The sequence below is a fragment of the Pagrus major genome, chromosome 9, assembly GCF_040436345.1.
Source record: "Pagrus major chromosome 9, Pma_NU_1.0".
NCBI classification, from domain to species: Eukaryota; Metazoa; Chordata; class Actinopteri; order Spariformes; family Sparidae; genus Pagrus; species Pagrus major.
In genome coordinates, this window is record NC_133223.1 from 33,743,104 (window position 1) to 33,766,517 (window position 23,414).

At 44.0% G+C, this 23,414-nt stretch overlaps 1 protein-coding gene, 1 long non-coding RNA gene and 1 pseudogene across 3 annotated transcripts; 1 reads left to right on the forward strand and 2 right to left on the reverse strand.

Annotated features, from left to right (window-relative positions):
- Positions 1 to 1,036: 1,036 nt before the first annotated feature.
- epc2 (enhancer of polycomb homolog 2 (Drosophila)) lies at positions 1,037 to 13,421 on the reverse strand. 2 transcript variants are annotated; one of them, XM_073474273.1, is made up of 14 exons: positions 13,016 to 13,421; positions 9,668 to 9,827; positions 9,280 to 9,425; positions 8,821 to 9,027; positions 8,421 to 8,569; positions 6,855 to 6,978; positions 6,031 to 6,234; positions 5,863 to 5,946; positions 4,687 to 4,820; positions 4,264 to 4,559; positions 4,023 to 4,153; positions 3,690 to 3,846; positions 3,285 to 3,540; positions 1,037 to 2,533 (listed from the first exon to the last, which is right to left on the reverse strand). In XM_073474273.1, exons 1-14 carry the CDS (start codon positions 13,166 to 13,168, stop codon positions 2,464 to 2,466), a joined length of 2,271 nt encoding a protein of 756 aa, XP_073330374.1. In that variant the 5' UTR covers positions 13,169 to 13,421; the 3' UTR covers positions 1,037 to 2,463. The 2 variants fall into 2 exon arrangements, with proteins under 2 accessions (XP_073330374.1, XP_073330373.1); XM_073474272.1 differs by having other exon boundaries at positions 4,023 to 4,156.
- A 3,194-nt stretch (positions 13,422 to 16,615) lies between these two features.
- LOC141002526 (uncharacterized) lies at positions 16,616 to 17,935 on the reverse strand. Its single transcript, XR_012179632.1, has 2 exons — positions 17,744 to 17,935; positions 16,616 to 17,139 (listed from the first exon to the last, which is right to left on the reverse strand). It is a non-coding gene; the product is annotated as an uncharacterized lncRNA (long non-coding RNA).
- A 1,352-nt stretch (positions 17,936 to 19,287) lies between these two features.
- Positions 19,288 to 23,414, forward strand: LOC141002042 (uncharacterized; annotated as a pseudogene).

Below are 23,414 nucleotides of genomic sequence, written 5' to 3' on the forward strand. Positions count from 1 at the left end.
TTTCAGCCCCCCGAACCATGTCAGACCCTCTCAGCGAGCCCAAACTGTCCGACACAAAACCCACAGCACGAAGTCTTGTTCAGTTTGTCTCAGAGCTCGTTCATCCCTCACGTCAGCAGACGGGTCCAGTCCTGTTTCTGCCAACTCAGATCCATTTCAAAAATCAAACACGTTTATTATATTCATTTATTTGTATTGTATTGTTTGATTTATTCCAGTTCTTTATTTTGCTTATTTTATTCATTTTTTATCATTATTTCTGTTCTTCAGTCATTTGTTTCAAATTGTTTGACTATAAATGCCTTTTATTTCGTTTGTCCTCTGCAATTTTGCTGTTTTGTCAAAGCACTTTGTAAACTGTGTTTTTAAAAAGTGCTATATAAATAAAGTTTATTATTGTTATTATATTCTTATTTATTTTATAGATTTAAACTATGAAGTTAATTCAGCTAATGGGAAATGCTCCAGTAGATTTACAAAAACCTGTCAACTCACTCTGGTGATGTCATGAACAGAAAAATATATCAAATCCAAATGTATAACATGTCATTATCTCCATATTAAAGTTATATACAGTGTGTTATCTCCACAGTTAAACTAACACATGCTGTCAGGCGGTCACGTGACGTTTGCTGGTCTCCAGTTACATGTTTATGGCTTCATGGCCGTGGACCTGATGAACTCATTAACTCTGCTGTGGTGCCAACGATGACTTTGGCAAACTGATAGATGAAAAGTCTAAAGTCTAAAAAGTTCATTATTCCCCTCTAAGATATAACTCAGGTTAGATGTGAGGTAACAGGAAGTGGAAATACTCGAGTACAAGCACCTCAGTATTGTACTTGTGTAAATATACTTTGTTACTCTGCAGCAGTCGACCTGGTTTTGTCGGCAAAATATGAGCCGTCAATCAACTTCAGTTTTTTTGGGAATCACTTTCTTCTGTTTTTTTTGTATTTTTTTTAAAGACTGAAATTTCAGTTTAAAAAAGAACAAAACCAAAAAACAGACCAACAGAAAGTTTACCAGCCGTCAGTCTGTGTCGATGCATTTTTATTTCTCAGCATTTTATATCTGAAACAGAGTGAACAGAGTGTGTGAACCAGCCGACACACACACACACACGCACACACACACACTTCATCTCTACACGACTCACACTGAAGGACAAAACAAATCCAACAGAACGAGTGAAACCTGTCAGAGCTTCGGTTCACACACGTCTGGTCAGCGTCCGTCTGTCTGACAAGTTTAAAAATATAAAAAACTTTGTGTTGCAGCTGCAGATCCACGTCTCTTTTTACAGGATGCATATTTTTATTTTCATGTGGCTTTAAATGATCAGAAGGCCATGAAGAGATTCTTTAACAGACATTTAAAAAAAATATCAACTAAATCCTGATGAACAAACAGACGTCACAGAAACATCTTGAAATCTGTCAAATGAAATCAGTTTTCCATCTTTGGGAAAGAAAACGAGACTCAAGTTCTGAATTTTAAAAAAATACAAAATGTAAACGCGAGAAATAAATATCCAATCAGAGCGAGGATACAGACTCACCAAGGGCCAATCAGAGCAAAGATACAGGCTCATCATGGCCCAATTAGCACGAGGATACATGACTTAATATGAACCAATCAGAGTTGATTCTGCAGTCACATGATGCTTCAGAAACTAAACTGATGAAACAAACGAAAGCTATTTTACATCAAAGACATTTACAAACTGTACAGTCATAATAATATTAATAATAATTATAATAATATCCACACTCAGTAAAATGTTCTGATTCCCAACTCATTTTCTTCTTCTGGAGGTCACGGCGTGTCACATTCACCGGTCAGACACTGAGGAGGAGCAGGGCATGATGGGAGGAGGGGCGGGGCGTGATGGGAAGAGGAGCAGGGCATGATGGGAGGAGGAGCAGGGCATGATGGGAGGAGGGGCGGGGCATGATGGGAGGAGGAGCAGGGCATGATGGGAGGAGGGGCGGGGCGTGATGGGAGGAGGGGCGGGGCGTGATGGGGGGAGGAGGAGCAGGGCGTGATGGGAGGAGGGGCGGGGCGTGATGGGAGGAGGGGCGGGGCGTGATGGGGGGAGGAGGAGCAGGGCATGATGGGAGGAGGAGCAGGATGTGATGGGAGGAGGGGTGGGGCATGATGGGAAGAGGGGCGGGGCGTGATGGGAGGAGGAGCGGGGCGTGATGGGGGGAGGAGGAGCAGGGCATGATGGGAGGAGGAGCAGGGCATGATGGGAGGAGGGGCGGGCGTGATGGGAGGAGGGGCGGGGCGTGATGGGGGAGGAGGGGCGGGGCATGATGGGAAGAGGGGCGGGGCATGATGGGGAAAGGGGCGGGGAATGATGGGAGGAGGAGCAGGGCGTGATGGGAGGAGGGGCGGGGCGTGATGGGAGGAGGGGCGGGGCATGATGGGAGGAGGAGCAGGGCATGATGGGATACGATGTTATGTGACCTCCATGGGCAGCGTGGTCTCTGACAGTCCGTTCAGCAGTCTCTCCGGCTCATGAGCGTCTCTGTCGGGGGAAAAAGACAACCATCAGTGATGACATCACTCATTACATCACTTCCTCCAAGAGTGAAGCAGCAGATTAAAGACGAAGAGAGGACACCTGGTTGGACCACGTGGTGTTTACCTGGACGGGTGTGTGAAGGTGGTGTATGGAAGCCTACAGGGGACTTTATCAAAATGATATATAACATATGATGTAAACTTGAAAATAAAAATGTATTTCCATGAAAGTTTTGTAAATTTTCCACATATGTATGTGTTATTTGAGTAAAAATGAAAATGCAATAATATAATTTGCGTTTTCATTTTCATTTACTTGAATACTTAAAATAAAGATGGAAAAGCAGTTCGACATTTAAGTCTTCAAACGGCTCCTCAGAGGACAATATTCAAGTGGAATAAGCAGAACAGCGCCCTCAGCTGTATTGTATGTACTCTTACATGTCCTCAGACTCGTGGACAAAATAAAAATGCAACTTTTTGGTAAAAATTCCAATTTGGAAAAAAATAAACAAAAAAACATTTTTAAATGATTTATAAATAATGCAGCCTAATTATCTATTTGTGCAGGTATTAATCTAAAAGTCACTTATGGGGACAAAAAAACAAGGACAATTTTCTAAGAATTTGAAAATGAAAACATAATTTTTACATTATATTTTCAAAGACTTAACCTGCGCTCCATTAGAAAAGTTTAAAATGTAAATTCGAATGTATGAGTCACCAGGCTCTCTGAGGTGAGGGAGGACGTTTACCTGGCAGTGGAGACTTTGGGCACTCGGTCGAGGCTGGCGGCGACGGTGGCGAGCTTTAAGGCAGACGTTGGGGGCGCTGAGGGTCGAGCAGTGTGAGGGTGGGCGGGGGAGATGGCTCCCACGTGGCTCCTCTGGTGGGGGAGGGACTGAGGGGAGGACGAGGAGGATGAGGAGGAGGAAGGGGGGAGTGACCCCCGAGCTGAAAGTCCTGACCTGCTGAGAGACGAGGAGGAAGAGTACGGAGGCCTGGAGGGACCTGAGGAGGAGGAGGAGGAGCGCACCGTCAACAAAGATGCAACACAAGAACGTTTTAATCCGCACATATTGATGTTTTAGCATTTATATCCATATTTCCTGTTGAGGTTCCTCCTCATCAGAATCAGTCCGACAGGTGAGGGAGCTCACCTGAAGGGTGGTGGACTCCGTTGACGCTGGTCTTGTAGGGTTTGTTCTCACTGTTAACGTGACCGTGAGGTTGAGGAGCGCTGACCACGGCGGAGGCTGCAAACTGAGCGCTGGCCGAGTCCAGAGTCTTCGAACTGGACTCTCCGGACCGGGTGGACTGTGGACCGGACCAGACCAGCAGAGACCAGAGATTATAATACAGAAAAAGATCCTTGGAGCAATTTTTAATTATTAAATTCCCAGTAAACTGTTTCATTTTACACCAAGAAGATCATTGTTAAAATGACCCGTCTGTGTCTGTGTCTGTACATTAATGTATATTCTACATGTTACCTGTGTTTGGTGCAGTGCTGTGTGTCTGTATGGAGCAGTGTTGTTCTGTAGTTGCAGCTGTTCCAGCTGTTGTTTCTGCATCTGGACCAGCTGCTGCTGGTGACTGTGGTACTGCTCCTCTGTGATGCCCCCTGCTGGCACACAGAGACAACACATGTCAACACACACATACAGTATAATATAGTATAAATGTATCAGCGCTGCAGCCTGACGGATCAGAGACCTCAGCCTGATAACTCACCTGATCCACAGCTGCTGTCAGGTGTCAGACTACAGGTGAGTCTGCTGTCCTCCGCAGAGAACCCTGTGGTCCTCCTGCCCCCCTCCCTCTGGTCCTGAGCCGGTCTGGGTCTGTAGCAGAACCTCCGCAGGGCTTGGATGTTGTTCAGGATGTTAGCGAGGGAGGGTTTCTGCTCCAGTGTTACAGGGTCACTGAGGAGGCAGGTACTGGTCCTGGTCCTGCAGACCGGTTGTGTTACCGAGTCCATCTGCTTCAGTACTGGATCCAGACCTGAGGAGGCTCGGTCCAGGATGAGCCTGATAGAGAGACGGAGAACAGGCTTCAGCTTCAAGTCCACCACATTTAAACACCATGTAAAACATTAATGAATGAATCAGTTTTATCTGACACTTTTATTGACTGTTTAAATAAAGACGTGTTTACCTGCCGCCTCGTCCTATCCTGCGGCGGCTCAGTCCCGTCCAATAAGGAGGCAGCGTCAGTTCAGTCAGAGAGTGACGGTGACACTGAGGGAGGAGCTCTGAATGATCAACTTCATCCGTCTGCTCCGTACAAGGCTGAAGAAACAAACACACATGGAGAAACTGTTTATTTACTAAGCCCAGAGCATTACTGGTGACAACAAGCTTCAACACGCTACGACGACATCAACACGTCCAGTTTTCTTCTCAGTAACGACGGGACACACAGGAGGTGAAGTACCAGTAAGTGCTGCGATGTGTCGATACACTGTTGCGAGCAGAAACCTGGTCAACAAGCTCATCTGCTGTTCTATAATCACACATAGAGCGGATCTTTATAATTACATCAGGAAATTACAATGTAAAGCTTTTTTTGGTGTTTCTGGATCAGAGTGTTGATGAGTGTCTTCTTCTGCAGCGCGTGAAGAGGATCATCACCTTGTGAAATAATCTGCAGACCTTCTTTCTCTTCATTCTTGCTTTACTTGAGGTACTTCTGCTTTCCTTCTATAGTAAAATAAAAGTAGTCGGCTTTGACCTACGCATGTGCAAATAGTAGCCATGAGTTGTCTTTGGCAATGTCATACTGTGTATAGTTACTGTGGGACGTTTCCCAGCTGGTAAACACACCACCGGGCTGTAGCAGCTGCAGTTTCTCTGGGCTCGTTAGGTGAAGCAAACAGGCCGGGTTGCGAGTTGCGGCAGGGCGGCGCAGCAGACATGCGGCTGCACGCTCCACCTTACGAGCCCAGAGACACTGTTGAAGAGGTCGGAGTGTTATTTCAGCTCAAACAGCGCCGAAACAGAGCGTCTGTTTGAGTCAGCATTGAGAACACAACTAACGAAGTCAACCAATCACGGGCAGAGTAGGGCAGGTCTTAGCAGTATGACTGCGCCCTCTGCTGTTCAAACAGAACGATACCATGACAAGGACAGCTCGAACGCATTTACACTGATTTGTTGGACCCATGAGCTTTATGAGCAAAATAACAACGTGATGTGTTTGTAGTATCCTTCATTCTTTAATCGTGATATCCTGAAGTTCGGTTTATCGTTACATCCCTAATTATTTCATGTTGTATATACGGCAGACTCTGCTTCAGGACGATTCAGATGAAATGAAGGAGGAGAAACTCACAGAGAGGTATTGACATCCAGCTTTCCTCCTGAAGACAAAAACTCCATCAGGATTATTCTCTTCATCAGGTGAAGACGGAGGAGACTGAAGAGACAAACACACAAAGACTCAGAATCAGAGATATTCTCCAGCACGATCACATGATGCTCAGACAGATGTGATGCTGACCAGCGGTGGCGGCGGACTGTCGTCCTCTCCGGAGCTGTGGAAGTCGTACTGTTTGATGTCGGCCTTGTTGACGGTGAAGGGACCGGGCGGTCGACCGGGACGTCTCTGCGGAGGATACAATCTGTCCCGTCGGATGGTCTTCTTCTTTGGTCTCATCAGATCAAAGGGAAGCTCATCTCTGACGGACACCGGCTTCTTCTGCATCTGAAACACACACAGACGCTGATAATGAGTGTGAGTGTGAGTGTGAGTGTGTGGCTCTTCTGTTGAACCTGGAATCACTGTTTGCAGCTACATTTAGATCCTTAATTCAACAATTATCATTTATAGAGCAGAAAAGTCAAGATATAAGCTGAATCTCTCCCTGGGAAGGCTGCAGCTAAAGATTATTTTCACTGTAGATTATTTCTAGACTTATCTATTAACTATTTGATCTATAACATGTCAGGAAATTGTGAAAAATGTCCATTGTGTTTCGTCCTCAAATGTCTTGTTTTGTCCACAACCCAATGATATTTAGTTTACTGTCACAGAGGAGGAAAGAAACAAGAAAATATTCACACTTACCAAGCTGACTTTAGACTTTATTCTTAAAAAAATTACTCAAATTATCAAACCAGTTGGTAATTAATACAATTGTTGACCACTAATCGATTAATCACTGCTGCTCTACTTCCTGGAGCTCCAGGTGGATGATGATCGACATGTTGGGGAAATTATTTTGTTTGACAGCCGAGGAACAGGAAGTTAAACCCTGTCCGAGTTTGTACGTCGTCAGGTGTGTGAACACAGAAACACAGACAGGTGAACAGGCGAGTCAGTACCTTGATCTTGACGTCGGTTTTGTGTCTGTTGTTCAGAGTCACTGGAGCGCTGTACACCGGCTTCTCCACCAGAGGGAGTGAAACATCTCTGAGTGTATCTCCACTGAAATCTCCCATCTGATACCTGAACACACACACACACACAAACACACACAACTGTTAACAACACCGACCACCTTCACCTCTGAACTGAACTTTAAAGGCTCGTTTCAGTTTGTTATAAAACTTGTGCAAACAGCCGTGTTATGTCTCTTAATAAGAAATGATAATTATCCAACTCATTTTCCTCCCATATTAATATCCGCACACAGAACTACCAGCTGGTTTTACAATTCAGATATTTCAGGTTTCATCTCTGAGGTTCTCAGACAGGAACCTCCTGGATGTTCTCCTGAGAAACAAAAGGAACTTTTTCTGTCAGACAATCTCAGACTGTTATTGTATTCTTACTCTTTACTTTCTTCTATCGGATATGTTTTGTTTCCTTATCTGTTATAATGAATAAAAATAAGCATGTGTGCGTTGAAGCGTGTGGTTCAGCTGATTGATCACAGCTTTTTGTCTTTTGTGATTTCTTTCTTAACACATTAAGACTTCAGGTGCCCTGAGGCGTTGTTTGAAAACACTTCCTAAAACCTGACAACTGTCAACGTTCACTAACACATTTTATTTCTCAGCCCCAGGAGCAGATAGAAACTGTAATTGGGAAATATTGCCTTTGCTGTGATGTTCATTAACAAATCATAATGCATTTCTTGCATCACGTGTATTTAAAGTGACAATATCATTCAGAACGGGCTCACGTTGCACCCGGACCTTAATGGGTTAATGAAACGCTGTTCTTGCCGTTTCACAGAACATATGATGATGATTTAAAAATAAAAATCACAGGGGACTTATTTTCAAGTTGCACATATGCTCCTCATTATAACATTTTGTCACTATGGCCACAAAAAGCGATGAGGGCCGAGAGTAAATTAGGAAACTGGGTTTTTTAAATAAACACAACACACCTGAAAGCACAGATCTCAAGGCCATCGCCATACACTGGACAAGAGCGTGACATTGTAAACAGGAAGCAGATTGTTTAATCTGGTCGGTTGCTTAATTAAAGAAAATACCATGAACGAAGCAGAGAAACTCGACCGCTCTCTGAATCTTCTTGGATAATTTGTGAGTAAAACATTAAAGCTGTTTTTGTCTCTTTTTCATCATTGTGTTATCAAAGTCCATTTGTGTCTTTCTACATATTAACGATATAACATCCACTCTGTCATTGTACAAACTCAACTACTACAAAATCATAACACTGTCAGTGATGCTACAAACACTGATGTGTGTGTCTGCATGAATATCTTCATCTTGTAAAGAGTTTTCAATGATCTGAAACTCAACCTGCCGCTGTAGCAGAGCAACACTGGGCCGCTACAGCAAGCCCAAGGGGTCAAAATGCAAACTCAACATTCCCAAGCGGTTTAAAATACAGCCACCACTAGAGGAGACGTCGGTGAGCTCGGTGTTTGTTGTGTGTTCATGTGTATCTGTGGAGATTATCAGCCTCCTCACCTCCTCTCCACCACCTCCAGCGTGAGGTGCAGCAGCTCTCTCTTGGACTTTTCTCTCCTCTTGATCATCTCCAGGATGGTGACGGTCCGACTGAACTCCCGTCTCAGTCTCAGCATCTTCTCGTACGACGCCTCGTCGTTCTTACGGTTCTGACGACGGACAAACATCACAGTTATTAATCGACTGAACCAGAAGTGTCGCCCTTTCAAACTGAATAAATAAAATACATTTTCCAGACTTCTCTTTCATGGTGACATCAGTATTTCTAAAATCTTTGCCTACGGCGCTGTCTGCCATGACATCAACACCTCCATCTGTCCAGTAGATTGTTCTCAGACATCTTATAGACAGAACCATGTATTCATTAATCCAGAACATGATCAGCTGTGGACTGACTGACCTTCCTGGTCTGCATCTTCTCGGTCCTCCGTCTGAAGGCCACGTAGGCGTCACTGTTGGTGGATCCGTCTCTTTTCTCCTGTTTGATGTGAGGAATCAGCGACGGGCCTCGACAGTTCTTCCTCTTCCTCACCCAGTAATCATACACCGACTTCAGCAAGTAGTCGTCCTCGTTCAGCAGCAGCTTCGCCTCGGACAGAGACACCAGCTGAGGACAGGACAGGAAGCACAAAACCACATGAGAGATAGATAAGAGCTGAGACGGTCGGATGAACATGTGGTCGCTGACGTCCAACCACAAGTGTGGAAGCAAATTCTGGTTCTCAACCTGATTACCTGCCAAGTTCAGACAGTTTGTACCCGGTGTGTTTGTGTGTGTGTATGTGTGTGTTACATGGTGCACGTGTGTGTGTTTGTTACCTGGTGTGTGTGTTACCTGGTGTGCATGTGTGTGTTTTACCTGGTGTGTGCTGGCCTTCTCCAGTCGGTCCACCATGGTCTCAAACTGCAGAGGTTTGATCTCCATCTTTCTGTTCAGTCTGTTGAGCAACGTCTCGTCCTCAGAGTCCATGTCGTAGTCGGGCTGCTCCAGGTCCAGACCCAGAGCTGCAGGACCACAACAGCACACACACACTGATCACACACACCGTGACAGTTCAAATGTTGTCTTACACACACTCATCAGTGAACACGGGAAGCAACATGACAAATGTCTCCTGCAACGTCAGACATTTTAGAGATTTTGACCTCTGCACAGTGACGAGTCTAATATTTAGTAATAACTAGATACTGGACTCGTATAATCCAGATCCAGGTCCGGGTGGAGACCAGTGTGAAGGAGGACTCACGCTGAATGTGGATGAGCTGTTTGGGAACCTTGACCTCTCCTTTGTACAGACGGTCGTAGTAGGTGGTGTTGCTCTCTGCCTCAGGGACGGGGATCACCATGTTCTCCTTCTTCTCCCTGAACACCTGCTGGGCGGAGATTGCCCTCTGCAGGTGGTGCTCCTGAAACACAAACACACACAGGTAAAGGCTCATTTCTGCTCCTTTTACGTATGAAAATAGATCTGTCCGTTTCAAACGATATAACTGCCCACACTCTTCCATGCATCCTTCGTGACATCATACAGATTTTGGAAACTTGCATAGCCTCTCCTCAAAAAGTTCTTATTCCTAAAACTTCTTCCTCTTGTCCTGTGGTCGTGTCTAGCTTGAACTATTGGCTACACTCCGTTGGTACGTATCCATAAGCTTTCAGAAAACGTGCAGAAGTACAGAGAAAATGAACTAGAGTATGAACAGAAGGCTGCGTCTGTATGTGTGTCTAACAGGGGTCGACACGTGTTTTTTTCAGAACTGATACCAATTAACAGCAATCAAGGAGATCGCTAACAGACAACTGGAACCAATAAAGATTTACAGCAGTGTTGTGGGCAGAGAAAGGACGCTGCATCAGAGCCAGATGAGGCTGATAATCAGTCTACCTCTAGAGAATAAACTCTGCTGTAAGACACAAACACTAACATAACATGAAGTGTGTGGTCGTGTTCAGTCTCTGTGATTAAAGAGCCTGTTTTAAATATGTTGGGTTTTTCAATTGAGGACCACTACTTGACTTTTAAGTCTCATATCCAGCATATTACAAAAAAGCTGAAACTATTGTCAGGATTTGACTGTAGAAACAAGTCTTGATTTTATTTTTGTGTGAAACAGAAATAGGTGGAGTCGACCTTTACGCCTGTTATTGATTATGGAGAGATGTTGTATATGACTGCCTCTGCTCATTGGCTCTAAGCTTCAGTATAAACTATATCCTATTTACTTCTCTTCTCCTTCAAACTTGTAATGATGAAATCACAGTCTTCATTCTCTTGATGTTTTGTGATTTGTTGTTCCTAAAGTCTGAACTGAACTGGGAAAGAAAGCTTTGAGGTTTTCAGCACCTGCTGCTTGGATCGATCTACAGACTGAACTTAAACTTCCACTGAACAGCTTTAAAACTGTGGTGAAATCAGTTGAGTCCAGTTTGTCTGTGTGCAAATGTTTTAGCTGATTATTTGAGTTTGGTTTTTCTATTAATTTGCTGTTTTAACTCCGAGTTGCTGCCATTCTTGGTCAGGTCCACCTTGTAAAGGAGATCTGTGATCTCAATGGGTCTAACCTGCTTAAATAAAGTTTACACTCAGTGACTTCTTGTGTCTCTGAACAGATCTGAGTATAAACATTGAAGACAGATTGAAACCTGATTGATGAAACCACCTCATTCTGTCCAGATGTTAAACAGTATAAATGACACATCTGTAATCTTTTCTCCTCTCACAGTGTAACTGTGTGGAAACATCCAGTCTGTGATAACAGCAGCTAAACTGGTCCATTTCTTCTGTAGCACATTACTGATATATTATTATTATTGTTATTATAACTAAAGTGCTACAGGTCAGAAGTGTTTCTAGTGTTTTTTAAACTTGTTTATTGCGTTTCTCTTTGATCCGATTACAGGGTGACCAGACTTTGTTTCATGGAAAAAGGTACAAGGTAAATTTATTGTCGTATTTGAAAAATGAAATAAATGTTTAAAGTCTGTGTACATTCTTTAAGTTCTAGTTTTAGAGAAAACTGATGCAGATAACTGGTCCAGAAACTAGCAGGTGTCAAGTGAATCCACAACGTCACCACACACGTCTGTCTACGCCTGAAAAGACTGAAATTGAAAAAGAGGAGGAACACTGAAGAGGAAGAAGAGGAAAGGTACAGACAGGATCACAGAGCCGGCCAAGTTATTATTCCACCAATACGTGTGAGCTGAAATATAAAAATGAGCAATGAGAATCTGTTTCCCAAAGTATTTTTATCTTTCTGTCTAGGCCACTATTCATTATTAAAGCCTGGAGAGGGAGAAGAGTGCGAGAGGGAAAAGTTATGAAAGGAAAAATGAAGTGATAGTGTTTCTGTAATACATTTGTTTTCTGTGTCACGGTGCCTGTTAGTCAGTGGTGGGATGTAACTAAGTACATTTACTCATGTAATGTACTTACATATGAATTCAAGGTACTGAGTATTTTAATTTTATCGAACTTTATATTTCCTCTCCATTAAATCTCTGAGGCAAATATTGCAGATTTCATTCCAATATATTATCTGATCATTTTAGTTACTAGTTACTTTTCAGATTACAATGCTTCATACCCTCTTGGATTAAAATGCATCATCCATGAAATTTGACTTTTGGGAGAAGTGTGCTCTCACAGGACCAAATAAACAAATAAATCATAATCTTACAGAATATGATGCATTGGTTAAATTAGACTGAACAGTATTTAAAGTAGTTCAAAATAGCTCAACTTTAAACATCTACTGTTAATAAAACCTATCATCAGTCGGCCTTCTCGTTATAATAAACAGTTATCATGGTGAAAATACAGAGAATAGTCTTTTTTTTCCATTTCATACATAAAAACATTGGATATTTTAATGATGAACAGGAAGTGTCTCCGGTTTTCATGTAAAAGATCTGGTCACTTATAAATGAACATGTGAAAATGGAGCTATTTTACTTTCATGAAGGCCCCAAAAATAATTATTAAGACTTAAAAAGTTTGGTCATTTTCACATTTTGAACCCAACGAGCTGCATCACAAACTGGATGGCGACAGAACCATCAGAACCACAACAAGCTGCTGTAAAGTCTTTTAGATCCACTTCAGCACGAACAGACGTGTTAGCATCAGCGTGCAGTCACAGCTATTCTGTTCATCCGGAACATGTTTGACTTTCTTTGATCAAATATCGATAAAGTGATGTCACCAGTCTGTGACAGTACACGGGTCCAGTCTGATCACTTTACAGTCGGCGCAGAAACGTTTCCGCTAAGCTGCTAACTGCAGCACACTGACAGGCTGAAGCTAATGTAGCATTAGCTAGCTAGCAGCTAGCCCGGCTACGATACGGGACGTTCTGCGTCGTCGGTTGCCTTGAGAACTACGTAAAAACGTAAACGTCACAGTCACTAAAAGCGCCCAGAGCTCCTTGGCGCTACGCTATCAGCGCGCGCTCTACGTACTTCGGGTAACTGAGTGTCTTCGCACGGAGCTTACGGACAAAACTGTGCGTAAGCTCGTCATGAATCCCACGGTAGCACAAAGCTAGCGCTATTATCCCCCACAGACACACTTTATAATAAAACACGTCCGTACCAGCTCTTCTTCTTTCTCCATCCCGGTCGGCATCTGCGGGACGGCCCGGTTAATGGACACGCAGTCGGTCAGGTCCGGCAGGTCCTTGTTGCGGTAAACCGGGAGCGGTTTGGCGGCGTCTAGCGCTCGCGCCCGGAACGAGAGTTTACTCATTGTTTGCGCCAAATCAGCGACAATTCGCCCAAAACCCGCACCGATACCGACGGAAATCCGCTCCGGACGCGACTTTGTCCGCCGCAGTAGCGCTCATCGGTGTCCGCTGCTCCGGTATCCGGCGGTAGGACTCATCTGTGTGCGGGTTTAACGGGACGTCGGGGCCGTTTTGCCGGGCTGCTCTGCTCCCTGCGCCGTGGAAAACATGGCGGACATGTCCACACCAGTGGCGGAGCAATCCCATCAGCCACCGCGGCGCAGCTCCAAAAAACACACGCGAGACGTGAGGGTGCGCGCGCAGCTCCTGAAGGCGACGTTGTATCAAGAACCTGATAAAGTTCTGAGAACCCCGTAGAACTCTGACGTCACTCTGACGGAACTCTGACTGAGGTTCCAGAACTCTCAGAATGTAGCCAATCAGAGGCGACACGAGACAGAACCTGAAGTGTTGGACCTCTGAACTCCACTCAGCTGAGCCTGAAGGGTTTCATGACCAGAACCTTATAAATGGATCAACGTGGGAAAACAAACAGAACAAGCTGATGTTTACGTGCATGAAGTCATGAACTGTTTAAACACGTCATGTTTACAAACTGTTGTTTATTTTGATTTGTTTACTTTATTTTTATTACAGTTCTGTTGAGTCAGTAACTCTTCCAACATCAGTTTAAATCTCTGTATGAAGGACAGAAATGTTCTGAAAGTCAAATAACTTTTCTTTTGTTTTCTTCAACATGTTTCTTTCACTGAATAAATGTTATAATGTTTAACTTTGTACAATAAAGAACAAAAAGATTTTTTTATAGATCATAAAACAATGAGACGTTCTCAGATTAAAAAATAAATCTCTTCCATGTAAAATAAACAAAAGATCACAAAATATTGTTGCTTCAATGAATTAAATAATAAATCAAAATGAATAATTACAAATATTTCTATAATGTTCATAATTAAGGCAGAAAAGACTGACGAGGCGTTTCAGGAGCAGTGATTTCTGTGGGAAAAAGGAGCTTCTGTCGGTGCGGACTTTAACATTTTTAACTTCCAGGATCTTTTAGAGGCACAAGAACCGATATAAAACACTGAAGGAGAGGAAATAACCTAAAAACCTTCAGCCTGCCCTCTCTCCCACAGTCTTCCCACAATGTACACGTCACACATGGCAGTAACACCACAACACTCAGACATCTACTGAACCTGCACATCACATATATCACCAAACCTTTTATTACCATCATCACATTATGTGTGAGGTCATTCAGAAACAGTGTCCGTCACAGTTTGTCCACCAGAGAGCGCCGACACTCTGATTCATTTCAAGATCAGATCAGACTTTATTGATCGTCACAGACTGAGAGGTCAGGAAACAGAAACAACTCTTTGAATGAAGAAAATACAAAGATTAAAGATTAAACAACGTACAGATGAATTATAAAGACATATATGAATATTTAAATCCCTCACACTGTATTATTGTGTAAATACTTGGGTCCAGTGGAGAAACTCCTGCAGTATAAGTATAAAGGTACATGTGTGATAAATAAGTACAATATATCTGATAAATGATGTGGTATATAATCTCTATATGTTGTTTATGTGACAGACACAGTAATGATATGAAGTGCACATAACAGAAAGAAGACACTACTATGATACAGCAGGTTATATAATAATATAAAAACAATAACACAATATAGTATTAATATCTTGTTGTTTAAAGTGATATTAGTCATTTAAAGCAAAGTAAAGTGGAACAGTGTTTGATGTTAGTTTGTAATAATCACACTGCTGATCTGTATGTGGGACAAAGTCCAGTAGTGTTCTGATCTACAGAGCTGGATCACTACTCTTTAAATGAAATCAAAAGAAATAATCTGTCCACAGAGAAGATCTGAAAAGCTTTTATCCATTCAGTCAACATGAAATCTGTTGAATGATGAATCCACACACAGGACAAAGATTCACACTTTGACTTGTCAGTCAAATCTTTAATGAAAGCGGCTGCAGACGAAGAGTTAAAGGGACTTGGGGCAGGATCAAGAAATAAGACTCAATAGTGACTCGCCGGCCGTTGCGGCCGTTAGGGGAACTGCAGCCATCAGCCGAGCCGCGTGGGAGCGCGCATGAGCTCTTCACAACAGTGCAGCTGATGCTGTCTCATCCCTGTTCGTCAGACGCTTGACGCTTGGTCAAGTGCCTTAATGTGAGATGCCAGACTTGTTTTGTATTTTCCAAGTCAATGTTATGACTGTAACTGAAAGTTGTTCAATAAAGTTTTTATTTAAAAAAAAAAAAAAAAGCTTGCCCCTCGCATCGATACCTGACGCAGGAGGCTTCCCCCTTTGCGTTGGTCTTATCCGCTGCACATGAAGCAGCCGGGAAGCTGCTCGCTGTGTGTAGCGACACACAAGCGCAGCGATTTACAGTTACGGTTGATGCAGTCTGAAAGGCACGGGCGAAAGCAAAGACGGCATATCGGGGGACAGAGAGATCGTCTCTGATACGGGATCGCTGTGTGTTAGCGGCTAATGTTGCTACACAGACACAAACAAACCGTTAGCCTGTGGCTACATCCAGCTGCTAACGTCACCTCCCAGATAACAGGTTGGGCTTTCGGTCCCATATATAAAGGGACATATTTCTAACTATTCGGTTTCAGACTAAAGGACCGTGGAAAATGCGCAGTCTGTAACTATTCAGTGTTACACAGCGGTGGACTAAGTTACATGTTAGCAGCTAACGCTACTTTGCACGTTAGGTCACTCCGAGTCCTCGGTGATCTCATATGATTTTCAAATCAAGCTCTAAACATGACCTGTAATGTTTTCTTACCTGGTGACTAGGAAATGAGCCATGTCAGCATCTGTTTTTAGTCCCAATTCAAGTTGAAGCTGCCTCCATGAGTCCAACACGTATCCGATGTGTATTCAGGTGCCAGCCCGCTTTGCTCTTAATTTTGTTTTGACTCACGACATGCCGCTGTTAAAACCTTTGTTTTCTTCTTAGTGTGACTTTTTAGTGGACTTTGTGTGGTGGTGGTCGTTTGCTGGCTGTAGCAGAATCCATTACTGAATCCATTACTACCCAAACACTAGTTTGGGTCCGCCGCGTTTGTTTACTTTCCGTATCCAAGTCGAAAGCCGGTCGAGGACGCGCATTCAGTGTCATCCGACGTCACGTCCGCAGGACTGCGCGGGAAATTCGAGCCCGAATTGCAGTACATTATGCAGCACACAGCCTGTTCAAGGCAATGGAGAGATACGTGGGTGGACTCATTCTTTTTGGTTTTGAACGCTTCATCACCCATTAGCATTAAAAATCTTAAAATGCATGTTTATAATTTCACAGATCCTGCCCCAAGTTCCTTTAAAGACAAACTGCCAGGACAACTTTTATGGATCTGGACTCTCATGATGCTGAAACTTTAAAGGGAGCGTCACAGTAAAAGCAGATTATTATTTTGAATGTGTGAAAGGAACAAAACAGACTCAGAAACTGACTGATGGTTACAACATGCTTACAGGATGACATCCATGATGAAGTTTCATACAGAACACACTCATGAACTTTAGCAGGATCAAGAACTTTATCACTACAGTGTTTGACACCAACGACCAACAGGACTGTTTGTTAAGTGATGATTTAATCTGTCAGAGGACGTCACAGAAATGTCTCTGGCTTCAATAATTCATAAGAGCTGTTCTGCTGCTTGTTGCTCCACATCAAGACATTAAAACCAGAACTAGCTCAATTAAACAAGCTCCATTTACTGTGAGCTTTTAACTCTTCTTGTATTTGCTGAACTGCCTCATCATTTCGTGGACACTTCAGTAATCCCGGCTGAGTCTCATGGAAGAGAACATGAACATCCAACTTGACGTTCTGACAGGTTTCACTCCACTTTCTGACACCAGTTGAATAGTCGACATCTCTGGTGTGATGCATCAGCACTAAAATGACAGGTTTATTATCTGAAAAGACAAATATGAGACAAAGTTTAGAGATCGACTTTCTGTAAAGAAGAATGTTTTTCTTAAAACACAAACATTACAGGATACAGCGACACAGACAGGAACATGTTCATACATCCCTCTGAACATTCAAGAGACTCATAAACATATTTTGTCTCTCAGAACGACCACGTAACCAACGAAGCTGCATCGTTTGTGGCTGTTTGCTCAGTAATCTGTCCACACTTGTACCTTAAAGTGACTAAATGTTTCTCCTCAAACACTTTTTAAAAACAAAATGTATGTTAAAGATATTAAAGTGCAGTAGTTTGTTGTGGAGCTGGACACAGAGCTGCTGTGAAGAGACTTTAATCTGCTGCAGTGTTCTTCACTGCTGTCGCTGAAGTGTTTTGTAAATGTACAAGTATAAGAGAAACGTATCTGAGCTAACTGTGAACATGTTCACCGACTGTACGTACAGCTGGAGAACCAGAACTACAGGCTCAGACAGAACATGAACTCTGGTTCTGAGTGTTGGAGACTATAGTCAGAATATAATCTGAACATAATCCCTGTACAGATTAGGCTGATAACAATAAGAGAGTTAAAACAAGTCTTTCATTACCTGGAATATTGCTCATGGCTGCCGGCACATCTGCTCCAACACGAGATGTGATTGGACAGAAGACGATGATGATGTCACACTCCTGACAGCCTGTGATCTCCACGTGTGTTGACGATAGTAGAGTCTTCACTTTTTCCAGTATTTCATCATCAGCACCAGAGGTCCGACCAGTAGTGACTGAGTGGACCTTCACTGTGAATACAGGTGAAATCATCACATTTTGAAAGATGAACAAACTGTGAACATTTATTCAGAAACAAACTGAAAGAACCTGGTAGGAACATGACACTCACCTTTTGGCCAGAACCAAGACCACCTTGAGAGGAACCCTCCTAATGAGCAATAAAGCAGAACTGAGTCAGATCCAGATTGATATCTGTAGTGTAACTGTTACTGTACAGGGCTGAGTTTGATTCACACTATTTGTGTCCAATAATAATAATAAGTGAAGTATTCACATCTTTTATTCAAGTAAAGGTACTAATACTGTGAAAGTACTCTGTTACAGAGACAATATGTGTTTTTATCAAAGTGAATTTAAATGAGCAGCAGTTTAGTGCTTGTGTAGTAAAATGTCCTCTGTGACTGATAAACATGAACATATTTAATATTGAATTATTATTAATGTTGCAGTCAGTCGAGGTGGAGCTGATTTTAACTACTTCACTTCCTGTTGTGGGTTTAACCTTTAACAAAGCATCATGTTTTATTAACCATCACCCATCAGTTAGTACAGTAACTGAGTAAATGTACGTATATAAAGTTAATTAATTGTGTGTAGTTGCAGCCTGTTCTCACTGCCAACGTGTCAAACACAGCAGTCTGCTCAGTGACCATCACTCTGCAGTGCAGTAAACCCTCTGGCATCACTTGTTGAAGCAGCCTCTGGTGCAGCAGTATGAGGAGAGAGAAGGTGTTGGATGATTCATTCACAGACCAAACCTCATAATATGTTCACTGTGCGTCAGCAACATATCATCATTTATTATTACTAACCTGACTGTGGAGACATTCACATGCAACACTGCACCAGAGGGGTCAGCAGAGCGTCACAGTTTGAAGCTTCAGGTCTCTGACCGAGCTGCTGTATTTAACATGTTGGGAGTGAGAACGTGTTGATCATTATCTTCTCTAAGGAGGTTCTGTTTTAACCCGTTTGCTGCTTCGGTTGGTTTGACAGCAGGATTACACAACAAGCTAACAACTTGGATGAAGGATGGATTTTATAAAAGAGACGGATCCAGAGTCTTTTCTCACTGACATGAACACTGAGATGTGTTTTTCCACATTTTGGTTAATAATTCATGGATCATGATGAAAACAGTCAGGTGTATTTAGGTGGCTGTTATCTGTCAGTGAGTACAATTTGATGCAGGACCAAACAAAAACCTGGATCCAGTTGATTTAAATATGTTGTGTATGATATTGGATCAGGCTTGATGAAGTAAAGGGGACTGTTGGACTCTACTCGGTGCCGTTCTAGCTGTGTGTTGTATTAATCCCTGTCTGTCCAGTCTGTCCAAACATATCTGTGTTGCTTTGCTATGAGATCCTCTTCACTGATTGGACCACTGTCTCCAGATCAGCTCCAATCAGGCTGCTTCTTCTTCCTCATCACCATCAGTCAGATCAGCCAGTTCAGAATCAGTTCATCAAGTGTTCGTTACAACAGTGGTCCAGTGTATCCACTGTGACTTTCACTCTTGATCTGGCTGTGGTAGTTTAGCTGGTGTTAACTTTGATTTTGCTCTTCAAAGATTTGTGAGCTGTTAATTTGTTGGTATTTAGCAGGAACTAAGAAGGATTATAAGAGTATTTTCTTTGAATGCATGTCAGCATGCAAGTACATAGTTCACAATATTCTTAATCATATTCAGGATATGATTAATACCATTAGATGATTGGTTGTGAATCCTGGAAGCGTTTTATAACACAGCGTTTCTTTGGCCTTCAACTCCCTCCACATTTTCAACATAGAAACTTGATATAACTTATAATAACAAAATATTCAGCTCAATTAGGACATTATGGTAATTACTTTTTTAATTCATAATTTTCATACTTTCAGAAATATTTAAAAAATAAAAGTCAATTGACAGAATGTTCAAAAGTCCAACTTTTTCAGTTTCTATGGATTTTCTCCTTTTACCTACTCATTCAAGCTTTCAGCTAAAATTTTCCATTCAAACTTTGAGACGTTCCACATCTTCACATCACATATTTCAGGTACTCCTATATCCCAATAAAACTTTTCTCTGAAGCTGAGTCGTATCTTATTTATAATGGAAGTCAATTGTCTAGGTACTTTTTGTGTGAATTGTTGTGAGACCATTGAAGCTAAGTAGCTATCAAGTGAGTTTCTGCCAAGCCAGGTGTGTTGAATAGGCTTGATTGCAGGGCGGAGCTAAGTCAGCATGAGGTAAATCTAGCACATATTGACTAGTCACTACAGTGTCAGCTGCAGCGTCGGGCCAGCTGAACGAAGACTGTCGAACAAAGACATAGGGAGTCTCTCTGCGGGAGTGTATCGAGGAAGTCCAAGTAACCCACTGTCCTCCACAGATCGCAGCCATGGGTCCCTGCCAATCCCAGTCAGGACATCTAACCTGCAGTCAAGAAGGCGGACACCATTTCAGCCTATGCCTCCCTGCAGACTCTCCACTTCCTGGCCCTCACAGAGACCTGGATCACTCCAGAACTCACTGCCACTCCAGCTGCCTACTCATTCTCACACTCCCCGAGACAAACAGGTCGAGGAGGAGGAACTGGACTCCTCATCTCACCCACATGGACCTACCAGCTCCTTACCCTCGACCACCTACCCAGATCTGCATTTGAACTCCACGCTGTCACTGTCACCCTTCCTTTCAAGCTCAACATTGTGGTGATCTATCGCCCTCCTGGTCCTCTCTGCGACTTCTATGATGAGATGGACGCCCTCCTAAGCTGCTCCCCTGACGATGGCACACCGCTCGTCGTCCTGGGTGACTTCAACATCCCCCCAGAGAAGCTGCGCTCATCTGAATTCATCAGCTTCTTCTCCTCTTTTGACCTCACACTCTCCCCCTCTCCACCCACCGACCGGGCCGGTAACCAACTTGACCTTGTCTTCACAAGGTCCTGTAGTACCTCGGCACTCTCTGTTACCCCGCTCACTGTGTCCGACCACCACTTTGTCGCTTTCTCTCTCCCCTTGAAGTCCACCGCTTTCCTCGCCTCTACACCTCGCACGGTCACCACCCACCGTGACCTGAAATCCCTCTCTCCCTCCACTGTTCTCTCCTCCCTACCATCCACAGAACAATTCTCTCTACTGTCCCCTCACCTCCTGACCAGCATGATCATCCCCCTGGCTGTCTGAATCACTGCAAACCAACAGGTCGGTGTTACGAGCAGCAGAGAGAAAATGGAAAAAATCACATCATCCTGATGACCTTGCTCACTACCACCACCTCCTGTCGGACTTCTCATCAACTGTTTCAGCAGCCAAATCTGCCTTCTACCTGTCAAAGATCAACTCCTCTGCCTCCAAACCCAGGAAACTATTCTCCTTATTCTCTTCGCTCCTCACCCCTCCTACCCCTCCCCCACCATCCTCCCTCACTGCTGATGACTTTGCAACTTACTTTACTGTTACGACCCCAGAGGTTGTATAAATGTTTCTATTGTCTCTCTGCTTAAATAACCCTCTCTGTTACCTGAGTGTGTGAGTGTGTGAATGTGTGATTGGTTGCAGGTGTGTTTGAGTGATTGTAGGTTGTCCAGGGAGCTGATTGGTTCCAGCCTTGAAGCCAGGAGTTTAAAGGCCGGCTCTTCCCAGTTCCTGGGCACTCTCCTCTCTCAACCAGACTAGCAGCATGTCTGTTTGTGTGCTAGATGTGTTTTTGAATAAAACCTTTAAAAATGCTTCTCTGCTGGTGGTGCTTAAGGGATGGGAAGAGGGGAGTCTCATTTTCATGTTGCGCCAGGGTTTCCCCTAGGCCCTGGTCGTAACAGGAAACTATTCTCCATATTCTCTTCGCTCCTCACCCCTCCTACCCCTCCCCCTCCATCCTCCCTCACTGCTGATGACTTTGCAACTTACTTTACCAAGAAAGTAAGACATCAGCTCATCATTTACTCCTATGCCCTCCCAGAAAGCACCTCCCCCAACCCTCACCTATGACAGCCTTACTTGCTTCAGCGCTCTCTCCTCTGAAGATGCTCACACACTAGTGACGTCTAACCGTGCCACCACCTGTTCCCTCGACCAGGCTCCCTCGACCAGATTCCCTCCTCTCTTCTATAACATCTCACACAACATCTTGCCTTACCGCACCACCCTGATCAACTCCTCCCTCACTTCTGGCTGTATTCCAGCTCCTTTCAAGACAGCTACAGTAAAGCCACTCCTAAAGAAACCCACCCTAGACTCAGCTGACATCCAAAACTACAGACCTGTATCTCTTCTCTCGTTCCTCTCTAAAACCCTGGAACGTGCCGTCTACAACCAACTATCCTCCTACCTTTCACAAAACGACCTCCTTGACCCTAATCAGTCAGGCGTCAGGACTGCTAACTCCACTGAGACGGCCCTCCTCACAGTGACTGAGTCGCTCCTGGCCGCCAGAGCCTCGTCCCACTCTTCAGTCCTCATCCTCCTTGACTTATCCTCTGTGTTTGACACAGTCAACCACCAAATCCTCCTCTCCACTCTGGCCAAACTTGGCATCGCCGACTCTGCTCTAAACTGGTTTGCTTCATACCTGACAGAACGCACCTTTCAGGTCATGTGGAATGGCTCCTTGTCCAAACCCTGCTCCCTGGAAACTGATGTCCCTCAAGGCTCAGTACTAGGACCGCTTCTGTTTTCACTATACACTAGATCACTAGGCTCTGCAATCACATCACATGGGTTCTCTTACCACTGTTATGCTGACGACACCCAGCTGTTCCTCTCCTTTCCCCCATCCTCCAACACCCACGTTGCCATGCGCATCTCTGAATGTCTGGCAGACATCTCCGCTTGGACAACTGCCCATCATCTCAAGCTCAACCTTAGTAAAACAGAACTCCTCTTCATCCCAGGGAAAGACTACCCTCACATGGACCTGGCGGTCACTGTCAAGGACTTCAAGGTATCGCCTTCATCGACTGCGAGGAACCTGGGTGTAATCCTCGACCACAGACTATCCTGCACCCCCAACATCACCGCGGTGGCCCGATCCTGCAGATTTGCCCTCTACAACATCCGCAGGATCCGGTCTTTCCTGGTCATCTCCCACCTTGACTACTGCAACTCGCTCTTGGCTGGACTCCCAGCCTCTGCGACTAAACCGTTGCATGTGTGACCCCCCTCCTCCGTGACCTCCACTGGCTTCCTGTTGCGACCCACATCAGATTCAAGACCATGGTGCTGGCCTTCAAGGCAACTGCACCCGTCTATCTCCAAGCACTTATCAGACCACATGCCCCTTCGCGAGCACTTCGCTCTACTACATCAGCTGGCCGGCTAGTACAGCCATCGCTGAAAGCAAACAAAGGTCGCCCAGCGAAGTCACGACTCTTCTCTGTTCTGGCGCCTCAGTGGTGGAACAAACTCCCGACCAATGTCAGGACAGCAGAATCACTCGCCATCTTTCGCAAAAGACTCAAGACTCACTTGTTCAGACTTCACCTTGACCCCGCATAG

Bases quoted from the DNA above. Each gene is read 5' to 3' on its own strand.
- epc2 (XM_073474272.1), bottom strand. From the start codon at position 13,168: ATGAGTAAACTCTCGTTCCGGGCGCGAGCGCTAGACGCCGCCAAACCG. The intron at 6,235-6,854 runs GTACTGACTCGC...TGTGTGTTTCAG, and splicing joins AAACCGACGTCAAGATCAAG to ATGCAGAAGAAGCCGGTGTC. The intron at 4,821-5,862 runs GTGAGTTTCTCC...TTGTTTCTTCAG, and splicing joins CTGGATGTCAATACCTCTCT to CCTTGTACGGAGCAGACGGA.